Source organism: Phyllostomus discolor, chromosome 2 (assembly GCF_004126475.2).
Source record: "Phyllostomus discolor isolate MPI-MPIP mPhyDis1 chromosome 2, mPhyDis1.pri.v3, whole genome shotgun sequence".
NCBI lineage: Eukaryota > Metazoa > Chordata > Mammalia > Chiroptera > Phyllostomidae > Phyllostomus > Phyllostomus discolor.
The window spans coordinates 143,227,208-143,242,150 of record NC_040904.2 but is presented as its reverse complement, the minus strand read 5'-3'; the positions used below and the strand labels follow the sequence as shown (position 1 = coordinate 143,242,150).

Genomic DNA, 14,943 nt, shown 5'->3' with positions numbered 1-14,943 from the left:
ATTTTGAAGTTTGAATGAAGTTACTTATGAAAAGTGTCACTCTGTCATGGTGTCTGTTGGGTTCTTTTCTAAATTTTGTAGTTCTGTGAATGCTGTACTTAGTGAGTGGAATTGTGGAACATTTACACACATTTAATGAATATGCACATATTCCCTATTGATTTTTAGTCTCAATGTGCTGTGTGAATCCATGGTCTTAATATTCTATTTTGGTTCAGGTATTATAACTGGTATTTTAAAGGCAATAGGGGTGAAGAACAATGCCTTTCATTTGGTATTACTTGTAAGTGGAATATAACTCATATTTAATTTTTTCTACATTAAACATTTCAGATAAGAATTTTTAATTAACTGTATTATATATGGTGAGAGAGAATTAACTGTGTGCTTTATTTTATTTTATTACAGGTTTACAGAAACTGTGTAATTATTTATTAAAATGGAAAACTGTGAAGAAAGAAGAAGATAGCAGTTGGAGTTAAAATTCCTGGAGGAATATTTTGCTTTTGAGACATCAGCATTTGAAAACGATATGTTGATTTGGAAAGTCCTGGGAGTAAATTGCAAAATTCATTTTTTCCATTCAATCAATGGATTTTTAATCATTCCTTGGAGTCAATGAAGTTCAGAGACGGTGTGTGATGGGAAATGTGGCATGCGGTCTCTTCCTATGATTGCATCTTGGATTAGTTTGCTGCTTTTTTGAAGAGATTCCATTTTGAAGGGTACGAACCTAATGTGATGGATTTATCTTCAGAGATGAACAGACATGGGAAGAATCCAGTGAGTCACAAGCTAGAAGATCAGAAGAAGGTAAGACAACTACATTTCCTTTTACGTGGTCCTTTTTGTTTATGTTTAAAGAGAATTTTGTAAATTGAAAATGAATGTGTTTTAAGAGATAAAATAACATACCATTTCTTGGAAATAAATCCTGCCACATAGCCAAGTGTTGTTATAGGCCTGGGTTTCATTACCATTTGGTGGTTTTGTTTCTAAAGTCTTCTGAACTCATCCATCCAGTAGATTGACGAAGGTTCCACTTTGTCCTCTTACTTTTGACCTCATTTTGATGACCTGCTGGCCTTACCTTATGTGAACAGTTTTCTGAGATCCAGGGTGAGGGTTGAGTTGTGGGGCACCCCTGGAGTAAAGGAGCAAGTTAGAGGTCTCCCAGAAGAAAACACCTGCCTCCCTGCCATCAGATACCATGGCTAGCATTTGAACTTCTCCAGTTTTATCCTTGGGGAACTTCAACCTAAGCCTTCTCATGTTTCCAGCAAGCCTGGAAAGAGAGTCATGAGGCATGTGAGTTTTGGTCTCACTCTTCAGGTGTGGTGTTGGGGAAACTAATGGAAAAATAACAAGAAAGGACTGTGTTAATATATTTTTAAAAATGGGGTTTGGAGAGCTTCTGAGTGAGAAGCTGGGAATTGAATACTAAGGGTTGCACTTAAGTCTCATTTTTCTACCTTTTTAGAAACTCTTACCTGCTAAACTGTTGTACTATAGTGAGAACCATCTAGAGAGCACTTATCAGAAGGGTCAGAGATGGTGCCCAGGAGAGAAAGCCCACTCATAATGAAGTATATTATCTTTTGTGGTGCTTCATTAACTCCATTAGTATAGGAGCAGTGTGTGGGGCCCTGGTGGCTAAGGCATCAAAGCAAGTAATAATGAGATAATAGAAAGGGGATTTTTGTTAGACCTGGGTCTAAGGGGCATGATTAAGGCTTGTTTTCACATCTGTGTTAGAAAAAAATTTAGTAGTCATTTTGTACTCCCAGAAGACAACTAGCTTTTCACAGTTTTGGAGGTGGGAAGTTTAGAAGAGACCATACAGAGTCAATAGCTTATTAATTTGTTCTGACATTATGACCAATGCTTCTAGAATAGGGGCTATGGTGGTTCCTTTGTATCAGTTCAGGCAGAAATGGATGGATTATTTATGTCCAGTTTGGTTCATTCATTGGGTTTACCTGTAGTATAAGTAAATCTCAGAAAATACTAAGTACTATAAATACAAGATGCCCAGAACCAATTTTTACATCAATGCAGGTATAAATTTCTATACAAATAAGGGTATTAACAAGTAATACTGTTGGCGTTTTAAATGGTCAGCATTTTTTTCTCTACTGGCACTAATGGTGTAAATCCAAGAGAGGTGGCAAGAAAAATTTCCATCTAAAGCTCTGTAATTTCTTAACTACTGAGGAGCCATTTAATTCCTTTTCTCTATCTACATTCTTAAAATGTCCTTAAATCTGACAGTAATTTGCCTATTGTACTGGGTGAAAGAATAAGGAAGTGGGTAGTAGGGTAAGCAATTAATATTCTGAGTTCTAATTTTTGATAAAAGTTCTGCTTTTCTGGCGGGAAAGAAAGGACCTCTGCAGGTGCTATTTCTTTATTTCCTGAATAAGAGGTATTTTGTGCAAACACAGGGATTACAAGCTGAAGAATGAGACGAATTGTAATAGACATTCTGAAAATTCCTTGTATGGAACTTTAAACAATGGTCTATGATGATGCTGAGTTTCCCAGGCCTATTCACAAAGGACTGTTCAGCTCATAAAAATAGTAATGAAGTTTAGAAAAACTACAGAAAGCCATGATTCCATGAAAAGGTTAAAAGACCAGCTTGGTAATGTGGGATAAGAGGATCCCATTTCACTGTAGCCTCACCTTCCAGTCTGTAGGGAGATGGAGAGGAGGGGAAGCAGTGAACATTAAATAGTGAGCAGTAGCAAGAAGGAAGAGTGGGTTGTAATGAATTCCTAGCCACCCAACTGGTATAGGCATTCACTCTGAATAAGCTTGAAACTCAAGATACTGATCGATCAGTTGATCAGTACTTAAGATGCAAATTTGTTAAGTGTCAGCAAGAGTATCTAGTCCCAGTGACAGATTTGTGAGTTTGTCTTACAGAGGAAAATGAAATATAGTGTCATCAATCTTTGCAGACTAAGTTCTGGGCACAGCTCTGTCACCACAAAATTGAGGTTACAAGACCATTCATGTAATTACTTCAAGCGTTTGTAGTCTTTCATGATGATTTAATTTAACAGGCACAGTGTTGCTCATCAGTGAAATAAAATGCATTTATTCTTACTCATGACTTAATCCAGAGGTGAAGCATCTTTCTGGTATTTCTGAAAAAAAAAATGTGTTCTTTTCACAGTGTTTGACATATGGCAGATATTCAAGAAAAGATTCATAGAGCTGGCTTCAGCATAGCTTCCAATTTTGAATGCTGCACAACTGCTTTCTTGTTCAGTCTACAGTAGCTCACTGGCTTTATTCTTAATTTAAAATAATGTGGTTTCATACCTATGCTCTGCTTCTGAGTAGAAACCATTAGGACACTGAGCATGTGTTTGTGAGGATGTGTTCTGCTGCAGTGAGTAGGTGAATGCCAGGCAAGAGGTCAGTTATGGAGTGCTTACTGCATACCATATACCACATGCTTACACTTTGTGATTCATTAAGAAAATACCTCCTACAGAGATAAAAGCTGCTTTTACCTCCTTAAGAGATTTGGTCCTGTAAAAGTGATGATAAATTCTTCAAGAATATTTATACTAAATAAAAGAATACGTGTGTGTATGTGTGTGTGTGTGTGTGTGTGTGTGCATTTCAACATTAAAGCATTTAAATGTATGTGTAACATTTTGGGCTTTTTAAAAATAATGCCTGCTCACCTTACAATATGTGAACAGAGGAGGACCTACTTGAAAGTTAAAGGTATTACACTCACACGTCCTGCCTGGAGTACTCTTTATTATGGATAAGCCAGAGGTGTGGATGTTCTAGAAGTTGAGAATACTTCTAAGAATCTCAAATCAACCTGGGCTAGTGTAGGCCTAGGTGGAACCTAGAGTCCTGCACTAGCTGCACTTTTGAGTCCTGCATTGTTGGTTTTTTCAGTAGAACTTCATTACTTTTACCCCTTATGGGTTATTCCTGTTCTTTCCTGTTCTTGGCATTCAGCTCTTGGATTTGTCATGGCACCTCAAAGCTCCTGAATGTTTTACTTTTGAAAACTTGACCTTTTTATCCTTGTTTTCTCATTGATGCCAGTGAGGTTGGTTTATTGCTTTCCACTAATTTTATTGCTTTGTGGGATTATTTCTTCAAAAGCCCCCAGAAGAGTGAAAGCTCAATTGGCACAAATGCCACTGCTATATAATTAATTGTGACCTTGAACTGAAAAGCAGAGCTCAGTAGACTTTACTGTCAGTCTAATTGCAAGCACTTTGCAGTTCAGATAGCCTTGGGGCACAGCTTTATTGCTCCACGAATATTTTGTGTGTTAAACCAAAGCATTTGTCATAGTCAACAATTTATTAGGTACTACGAAGAGGGCAGCAGGGTACGCATCTTGAAATTATGGCCATGGTAATGCAATAAATATTTGGTGACCTGTTGGGATTATTTTGTTTCTGTGTTGTCTAACCAGAAAGGGATGAACAGTACTGCACATATGTAGAGATATTTACTTTTATGAAAATGTCTAAAATTGATGCTATCTCTGTTTTTTACTACCAAAAGTCATGTCTTTTATGATGTTAAGCAGTCAGTATTATTTTCACACTGCCATGCAAACTGTTCAAGATAAATTCCAGAATACCATGTCTGTCTGTCTAAGAGATAGCAATTATTTCAGAAATGACACACTCTGGGTATAGTGAAGAAGAGCAGAAAATCAGGCAAAATGAGAGAAATGATTATATTAATTATCAGAGGAGAGGATATTGATATGGAAAATGCCTATTATATGGTAGACTTAAAATCCAGCTTAAATGGAAGGTTAGATAAAGCATCATCTGCAAGTGGCAATGAGTTCTTTATCAATATTTATGCACACAGAATAGTTTTCTTCTTATATTTTTCAATGGACATCAAATGGAAGTGTGGTGCAGGAACATATTTACATACACCTGTGTTAGGCTACTCTAGTAATTTTTTTAATGAGTAAAAATAATTGATCACTTTAAAGGTGGTGCAATTCTTATTTTACAGTTTTAAAAATGTACTGATTCCTTTAAGTAAGTTAGACCATTTGTTGCATTTTCTTGCAGTGTTGGAAAATAGTATCAGAGTCAAGCAGTGTATTGGGACTATTCTCACAGGTGTTAAGGACAACTTGAAATTGTTTCTGTTGGAAACTGACTACAGATCTGTCTTAAGAGCAAATATGAAGATAAATCATGAAAAAAGAGAAGGCTTAGTTTAGATTCAGCCCTTTCACTTTTTGATCTTCTTGAAGGATGGACTCATTAAATGGTACATTATTTTTATACATCTGCTTGACTTCTTTTCTGTGTGTGTGTGAGATCAGTTAAAAGGACCATGAGGGAGAATGACGTTTCTGAAGCAAAACCACATCATTTATTAATCATCTGATCCTGAAACAAGACAGCTAACATGAATGGATTGCCTGGGGTTTTCAACAAAAGTGGTTGGTCATCCAGAACTGAGTATCCAAACTTTTAGTGTTTGAAATACATTGAGCAGCCATTCTGCAATGTTATTACACAAGTCTGAAATATATGTCCAAACACAAAAGTGAATGTCCAGTTCACAAAAAACTAGTACTGGAACTGTGATCTTCTGTGATGCCAGTTAAGACTGCCCTACTTTCTCCCTCTGTTCTGTCGTTTTTTATAAAGGGATTCTGCGAATAGCCATCTCCCAGCCACTTTGCCTGGAGTTCTTTAAGGATACATTGGACTAGGTGAGCTCCTTTTGTGGCTCAGAAGTGATTCTAGAAACTTCTCTCTCAGATCTGAATTTGGATAGGCAGGTCTCAAACAAACTTCGGAAAGTTTGTATGGCCATGTGCTGTTTTGCTCCTGGCAGCACACATTTTCAGTGCAAACAGATGTGGGATGACAGAAACAACTGGAAATAGTCAAAAGCGAGTATGTATACCATGCTTCATGTTTCTACTCCTTTGTTCTGAACTACCCATGTTGTTTTTCTTCATTGGTGGATTTAAGGTGTCAACAGATATAATGACCATATAATCTTCATATAAATAAATAGACAGGCCTGTGGTACACGATATTTCAGTTATGTGACATATATTTTGAACATCTGAAGGCAAGATATGTAAATTGTTATTAATGTTACTACTTTTTGTAAATTGGGGCAGTAGGGGGGCTGAGTCACCTGGGTGATTTAACATTGTGCCAAAAAACTTTGCACAAGATGCGGTGCATGAGCGGGAGCATTGTCATGGTGAAGCTGCTAATCACAAGATGCCTATAACTGTGGCCTTTGAATCATGTGATGTTTCCACAGAGGAATGTTCAAGCTTAACACAAAATTTGATGCAGATCATTGTTCTACTCTCTCAGCCATTTTGAATGTGATGGCCACACAGCACACTTGCTCACTCAATGGCATCTACTGCCCGCACTGGCTAGTGCAGTGAAATTGTCATTGTTCACACATGTGCATTCCAGTCTACTCTCCTTGGCTGCCAGGTTACACTGATGTCATGCAAACCCTTCTCATTATATTGACAATGGCTGGACTTTTTCCAGGCAGATCTTGTTGTATATCTTTTTAAAGCAAATATATTTTGTGGCCTGTTTTGAATAGCAACCATATAATTGTCAGCTTCTCTACAATTGTATTTCTAAAGGGGCTGGAACTTTCCTCTCTTTGACTATATGGATATATACATTTCAACATAGCACAGTCATTTTAAAACAATGATTCAACCATGTCCTATCACCTCTCTTGAGGTTTCAGGTGAGTATAACCAGGTGGACTGAGATTCCACAAAACTTAACCCTGAGGCAGCCAAGTGGAAGAAAACCTGTGAACGTATGCAAAGGTACCATTGAAGAGTATTTAGTATCAAAGTCAGGACACCAGACTTCTGTCTGTTCTTTTCCCAGTGCCAAAGATTTGAGACTAATCACAAAATAAGAATATGAGTTAACACTAGAATGGGGTGGGGTGCAGGAATAAGATGCATACGCAGAGACAAAGTCAAACATGTGTTGGCAATGAGCTGATATGCCTGATTTGTTTCTGTGGACAGCAGGCTACCTGCTGGTGAACAGAGCCATCTGATTTAATAGCGTTAGTACAGAGTGGACAGCAGTTTTTGCATCTTCCTTACGTAGGGGCTGACAAAAGACCTCCAACACTGATGATATTCAATGAATACACAATGGCTAGGATTAGAATTACATGAAACAAAGCAGGCTTAATGATATTTTATAAAAACTGTGAATATAAGAAATTTTTCAATTTTATGTGCAAATTTAGAAAATTTGAATGAGAAATAAGCAGAAAACCATTGACAGCTTTGATCTTCAAAGTATGTTGTTGTGAGGAGCAGTATCACTTATCTGGGAGCATATAAGTAATGCAGAGTCTCTGGCCCTACACTAAACCTGCTGAATCAGAATGTACATTTGAACAAGATCCTCTGGTGAGTCTAATGCACAGCAATCTGGGTTCTTTGAGGAACACTGCCCTAGAGACCATGTCCCAGAGCTCATCAGTGGGAGTAAACTTAGTCCACTCCCACCGATTTTACAATAAAATGCCCTTTCTTTTCTTTTATAAAACACTTTTAACCTTTCTTTTTTTCCCCATTACCGTTTATCCCCCTTATACCCTCCTCTATTTCCACCCACCCTCTCCACCCCACTGCAAGTACCACACTGTTGTTCATGTCCATGAGTCCCTTTTCTTTTTTGCTCAATCCCTCTACTCCCTAACCACCCCCTCCCAGAGCTCTCAGTCTACTCTCTGAGTCTGTCTTTATCATTAGATTCTACATATGAGTGAAATCATATGGTACTTTTCTTTCTCTGACTGGCTTATTTCACTTAGCATAATGTTCTCCAGGTCCATCCATGTTGCTGCAAAGGGTAAAAGTTTCTTTTCTTTTATGGTCAAATGGTATTCCACTGTATAAATGTCCCATAGTTGTTTTATCCACTCATCAATTGACAGACACTTGGGCTGCTTCCAAATCTTGGAAATTGTAAATAATGCTGCAATTAACAGAGGGGTGCTTATATTCTCTCAAATTAGTGTTTTTGTTTTCTTCAGATAAATTCCTAGGAGTGGAATTGCTGGGCCATAAGGCATTCTGTTTTTTTTTTTTTAATTTTTTGAGCTAACTCCATATTGCTTTCTATAGTGGTTAAACCAATTTGCACTCCTACCAACAGTGCAAAAGGCTTCCTCTTTCTCCATACTCTGGCCAGCACTTATTGTTTGTTGATTTATTGATGATAGTCATTCTGCCAGTATCAGATGATATCTCATTGTAATTTTAATTTGCATTTTCTGATGATTAGTGATGGTGAGCATCTCTTTGTATGTCTGTTGGCCATCTGTATGTCTTCTTTGGAAAAGCATCTATTCAGGTCCTTTGCCCCTTTTTAAAATTGGATTGTTTGTTTTTCTTGGTGTTCAGTTTTAGAAGTCTTCATATTTTGGATATTAACCCCTTATCAGATGTATCAGCAGATATGCTCTCCCATACAGTGGGTTGTCTTTTTATTTTGTTGATTGTTTCCTTTGCTGTGCAAGAACTTTTTAGTTTGATGTAGTCCCATTTGTTCATTTTTTCTTTTGTTCCCATTGCCTAAAGAGATATATCAGATAAAATATTGCTATGAACAATGTCCAAGATTTTGTTTTCTTCTAGGATTTTTATGGTTTCAGTATTTTCAAGTTTCTATCTCTCTTCCTGACTCGCCTCTGCATATTTACTGGAATAATCAACCAAATAAACTGTTTGCATCATTGTTTCAGGATATGCTCTGGGGAAACCTAAGCTAAGACATTCTGTACTGATAATTCTGGAATCCACACAGTTACTTGTTTCAATCAACTAATGTTGGATTCTATGTTAACACAGCTCTTTGGAATTAAAATTTTTAAGAATTCTTTTTATCATTTTCATTCATTCTTATTTTATTCTTGGATATCCAGAGGGCATATCCAGATACAAGGTGATATCAACACTTATACAGCATGGCTGACCCTGACTCATAAACACTCAATGGACAGGTGACTCACTCATAGGACAGCTGCTGCCACCACCCATTCTCACCCTGTTGTTGATGGCTTCTGCACCTGAAATTGTCCCAAGCAGGTGCTGAAGGAGCTGCCAGCACTAAAAAATGAACAAAGCACAGTGATGACATCTCCATTGGTGTTTGAGGTTTAGGATAGTTTTTATGTTAAATCCTCCTATTCACTCCTATTTCCCTTTGGAGTTCCCTGCTGAGGCACTATATATACACAAAACAATAGCTAAATGGTAACAAAGGACTAGCATTATGAAAAGACTACATATATTATAAATGTCCCCAAACTTTCCTAGAAATAGATGATCTTCTCTGAGAAGCTGTGGGGCCTTAGGTCCAGAAGCCAAATATAGTTTTTCTTGTTCCTCAAAGTAGAATCACCTCTCCACTGAGCAGACTTGAAAATGCTAATCAAGTCAGATGCATAGATGAGGATGCACAGAAAAAGCCTTCCCAAAGAGGAGGACTCTGTTAGATGAGCTTATCACAAATGAGCAAAGCAATGGGAAAAAATGGTGATGCCCATGACTCTACCCTTAGCAAAAAGACTCATTGCCCAGTAATAAAACATGGCCCACAATTTCAATCATGACCTGACCAATAAGGCCACTGATGTCTTTGGGGAGATTTAGTAAAAAGAAATGTAATAAATAGTTAATAGAAAAGAATCCAGAATAAGACTGCTGGTGTTTGGTTCTTGGCTCTGGCACTGTGTCAAATTACTCAACTTGTCTTCTCCTACTTTTCTCACTTGTATTTTTTCATATAATGGGACTATTGAAAATAATTATATATAAAGCATTTGGAACAATGCCTTGTGCTTAGAAAACATGCAGTAACTGATAGCTATCAGGGATGAACTAAGGAGTTGGATGTGGTCTCCTCTCTGTGGGCAGAAGCCAGAATGTAAGTGGAAGGGAATTGTTCCTGTCCTCTCATCACCTGGCTTCTGCCCTGTGAGGAAATGCTGGTGCTGAATGATTTCCTGGTTAGCTCTAATCTCTCTCTCTCTCTCCCTCTCTCTCTCTCTCTCTCTCTCTCTCTCTCTCTCTCTCTCTGTCTCTCTCTCTCTCTCTCACACACACACACACACACACAATAATATAGATTTAGAACCAATCAACCAGTCCTGGATTATTCCCCCAAGCCCTAGGGCAGAATTTCCCTGTGGGTCTATGTGAGCATTCTCTCCTGATTTATAAGGGACTTGGTGTTAATGGTTCACCTGAGACCAAGTCAAGCCTAGGCTTGCTTATTTTCTGCAGTCACAGGGAGGTTGGTGCTCAGGATATTTTATCTTAAAATATGGGTATAGAGCCAACCACATGTGACTGACTCACACTTAGAGCCAGTTAGAAGAGAAGTTTGTGAGTTTAAAGACATTATTCCCCTTAGGATAACAAATTTGATAAACCAAAATATTTTCTGGCCATAGCATGCTGACTAGCACAAAGTTATCCTTAATTCATGGCACATTTTAAATAAGAATTTACTTTTTAAGTCCTAAATATTAGCATGAATTATATTTCTATTTTCAAGAGGAGAAAAAGAACACTGAACATGGAGAAGATTCCAAGTGCATTAATTAAAGCATGCCTTTCTTTTCCCTATTATTTCCAAAATAAGATTGAGAATGTAAAAACTGTATATAACAATGATGTGTAATAAACTATAGAGGACTTCTGGACAACAGGGAGGCATAGGTAAATATATTTTGCCTCTTTGCACAACCAAAAGGAGGATAACAACAAATTTAAAAACAAAAAACATCCAGAACTGCCAGAAAATCAAACTATATGGAAGTCCAACAACCAAGGAGTTAAAGAAGAAACATTAATCTAGACTGGTAGGAGGGGTGGAGACAGGCAGCTGGGGCGGAGAGGATGTGCAGCAAGGCAGCAGCTGGAGGGTTGGGTGGGTGAGGCAGGGGCAGGTGGACTGGATGGTCTCACATTCACCTACAGATAAACCAGGAGGAACAACTGGGAAGCTAGACAGATCACACAACCCAGGGTTTCTCCCCAGCAAAAGAAAGTCTCTAAACCTCCTGTGAAAACCTGTGGGTGTTACAGTGGCAGAAGAAACTCCCAGTCTCACAGGAGAGTTTGTTGGAGAGACCCACAGTATTATAGGATGTATAGAAACTCACCCACCTAGGAACCAGCACCAGAAGTGCCCAATTTCAGAAGTGACTGAAACCTGGCAAGAGCCCAGCAAGCAGCATTGTTTCCTCTTGGACCCTTCTCCCACATACAGCACCACAATGCAGTGATGTGGGTTGCCCTGTCCCGGCAGGTACATAAGGCTCTTTCCCTTATGATATTACAAGTGAACTGAGACAAAGAAAAAAGGCCCAAATGAAAGAACAGATCAAAGCTCCCAAAACAGAGCTAAGTGATGAAGAGATAGCCAACCTATCAGATACACAGTTCAAAACACTGGTAATTGGGATGCTCCCAGAAATGATTGAGTATGGTCGCAAAATAGAGGAAGAAGTGAAGGCTATGCAAAGTGAAATAAAGGAAAATGTATAGGGAACCAATAGTGAAGGGAAGGAAATTGGGACTCAAATCAATGATTTGGACTAGAAGGAAGAAATAAACATTCAACCAGAACAGAATGAAGAAAAGAATTCAAAAAAATGAGGAGAGGCTTAGGAACCTCCAGGACAACTTTAAATGTTCCAATATCTGAATCATAGGGGTACCAGAAGGAGAAGAGAAATAGCATGAAATTGAAAACTTATTTGAAAAAATAATGGAGTATTTCCCTAATCTGGCAAAGGAAATAGACTTCCAGGAAGTCCAGGAAGTCTAGAGAGTCCCAAAGAAGTTGGACTCAAGGAATTACACACCAAGGCACATCATAATTACATTAGCCAAGATGAAAGACCAGGAGAGAATCTTAAAAGCAGTAAGAGAAAAGGAGGCAATTACCTACAAAGGAGTTTCCAAAAGACTGTCCGCTGATTTCTCAAAAGAGACCTTATAGGGAAGAAGGGGCTGGAAAGAAGTATTCCAAGTCATGAAAGACAAGGACCTATATCGAAGATTACTCTATCCAGCAAAGCCCTCATTTCAAATGGGAGGGCAGATAAAGTGCTCTCCAGATAAGGTCAAGTTAAAGGAGTTCATTATCATCAAGCCTTTATTATATGAAATGTTAAAGGGGCTTACCTAAGAAAACCAAGATAAAAAGTATGAACAGAAAAATGACAACAAAGTCACAACTATCAACAACTGAACCTAAAAAAAAAAAACCAAAAGCAAACAACTAGGATAGGAACAGAATCACAGAAATGGAGATCACATGGAGGGTTATCGGTGGGAGGGGAGTGGGGAAACCGGGAGGAAAGGTACAGGAAATAAGAAGCACAAATGGTAGGTACAAAATAGACAGGGGGAGGTTAAGAATAGTATGGGAAATGGAGAAGCCAAAGAACTTATATGTACGACCCATGAACATGACATGAACTAAGTGCAGGGGTGTGGGGAATGTTGGAGGGTCTAGGGCAGAGGGGATTGAAAGAGAGAAAAGAATGGAATAACTGTAATAGAATAATCAATAAAATATACTTAAAAATAAAATGTGTTACCCACAATAACTTAGAAAAAATAAAATATATGTAGTGAGGTGTTAATTGTAGGTATATGTGTTAATTGTAGATAAGTGTGTTGACTCTAAAATTTTTTCAACATTTCTGTATGCTTGAAAATATGAATAAAGCCACATCTAGAAATGCATTAAAAAGGTGTGATGCTTACTTTCAAGGTATGTACAGTCTAGTAAACATCTGTAGGTTTTCTGCCTTACTTCCTTGAGCTTGATCCTCTCCTCAGTGTAACTTGGGCATCAAAAGAACTTTGAGGATTTTAGAGGAATTAGGGGAGGATGACTCAGGACTAGTAGCTAACACTACTAGTCTTTTAGCTTCACAAAGTCCTTTTTTCCGTGGGCTTGGGATTCTAAGCTGCTTTTCTTTTATATGGGAAGTACACACACAATTTTCAATAACTATCTTTAAAAACTTTAGGACTCCACTCCATGTGTATTCATTTTTTCCTTAACTAAAGACTATACTCTGTGTATTCAATCACTTGTATATTTTTCAGAAGAGCACAATGACTGTGCTCCAGTTTGCATATGGAGATGTCATTTCTAAGCATTTGTACAATAAATACATATATCTTTTAATTATTTTTTGAGTAATCATTCATGATCAGTTTTTTCATACTTTGTAGAATAAACTATCCTTGATAAATGTTTCATGATACATATTGCCCTGGACAGTATAATTGGTTAAAACTTTATTTAAAATGTGTAGTGTTATGTTGCCTGTTTAGAAGCAATTTTGGTGATTGTTTTTGAACAATAATAAAGTAGTTTCTTAGTGCCCAAAGTGCTTTTTGGCTAGGAATGTTCTACAGTACATTCTGAAGGCTCTGTGTGGTGCCTGCTATCTTTCAATTAACCAACCAAGTTTCCACAAGTCATTGTTTCAGAGATAGAGATAGAGGTTAGTAGATTCAGGCTAGTAATGCTGATCTTAATGTAGTATATGTTGTACTTTAGCATAGTATTTTGTTTAAAGATGGAAATTATCAATTTAAGAATTGAAGAAAGATTTAAAGGATACAGTATTTTGGCTGAATTCAATGTGTATTTGTGTATTTATGGAGTGCCTATATTAGTGCTTTGTGGTGGGTAACAGTAATACATTTCACTGTGTTAACCACATTACTGATGAGTTTATGTATTTATATCCATCACCCCCCCCCCCCCACACACACACATAGCAAAGTGGGTTAGGCTCCTAACTCATATTTTAATAGAAACCTGTAGTTTGCAAAGCACTTTTTCTTGCGTTTCTGTCCACCCTTAAAGCTCTGGAGCTCTAGATGAGATATTCTTTATGTCCAGTCTATTTACAGGCTTGTCCAAGGTTAGAAAACTCAGAAGATAGCATGTTTTTACTTTGCTTAGTGGTCTATGGTTTTACATTACATTTTTATCTACCTATGTTTAACATGTTTTCTCTGTGTATAGAAATTACATATCAAGTTATTTCTTTTAAAAACCATAATTTATTAATAGTTTGTTAATTATCTGAAGTACATGAATCTACAGAAGCCTTTCTAGTTTTCTTATTAAACTTTGATGCTGCATGAATCTGAGTATGATATACTTACTTTGAGCAAATGTTTTTCTAGAGGTACTCCCAAAATGATTTTGAAAAGATGTGAAAAGTGAGAGTCCAGATTTGAGGAACTGCTAATTTTTTGTTGACATTCAACCTGATTTGGTCACATTAGACTGTTCACATTTGGGAATTTAGATTCAAAGTTTTCCTGTATCTTATTTAAGCTGACTGATTTCATTAAATCATATTAGGAAACCTTATTTAATTGTTAGGGAAATATGCAATAAGGAACACAGGTCACATTGAAGTTTGATAAGCTATGAAGACAAAAATTGTCAGTCCACACAGGTAGGGCCACACTCCATCTCAGCTACTCAGTTTCACCAGCTCATCAGCCACCAGATAAAGCATAAAGCTTGGCACCCTGCTCTCCTGGCTCTGCCTGTGAGACAGGTAAGTACATGCAGGTGTGTGAGCCCCTGTGCTGCCCTGGAGTGAGGCGGGATGTTTGATTGGACCAGGTTCACATTCAGAATTTGCCCACCATAGTGAATGTGAATGAGAAGTGGCCCATCCCAGAGGTAAAGTTGCTACCCAATTTCAAGGTATATTCATATCATGTTTAAGGGAATGCTAGAAGATGAAATAAAATGGATATGTGTCCATCTTTGGACCTAATTTACAGTATGTTTGATTTATCTGATGTGAAATGAAGAAGAGAATAGTGTTCTA

At 37.6% G+C, this 14,943-nt stretch overlaps 1 protein-coding gene across 1 annotated transcript in view; it reads left to right on the top strand.

Moving 5' to 3' along the window:
• Positions 1-386: 386 nt before the first annotated feature.
• NAV3 (neuron navigator 3) overlaps positions 387-14,943 on the top strand; it is a 556,838-nt gene continuing 542,281 nt past the window's right edge. Inside the window, exon 1 of the mRNA XM_036018646.1 lies at positions 387-813. Within this exon, the coding sequence (XP_035874539.1) occupies positions 742-813 (72 nt within the window). The 5' untranslated portion in view covers positions 387-741. The remainder of the gene's footprint in view (positions 814-14,943) is intronic.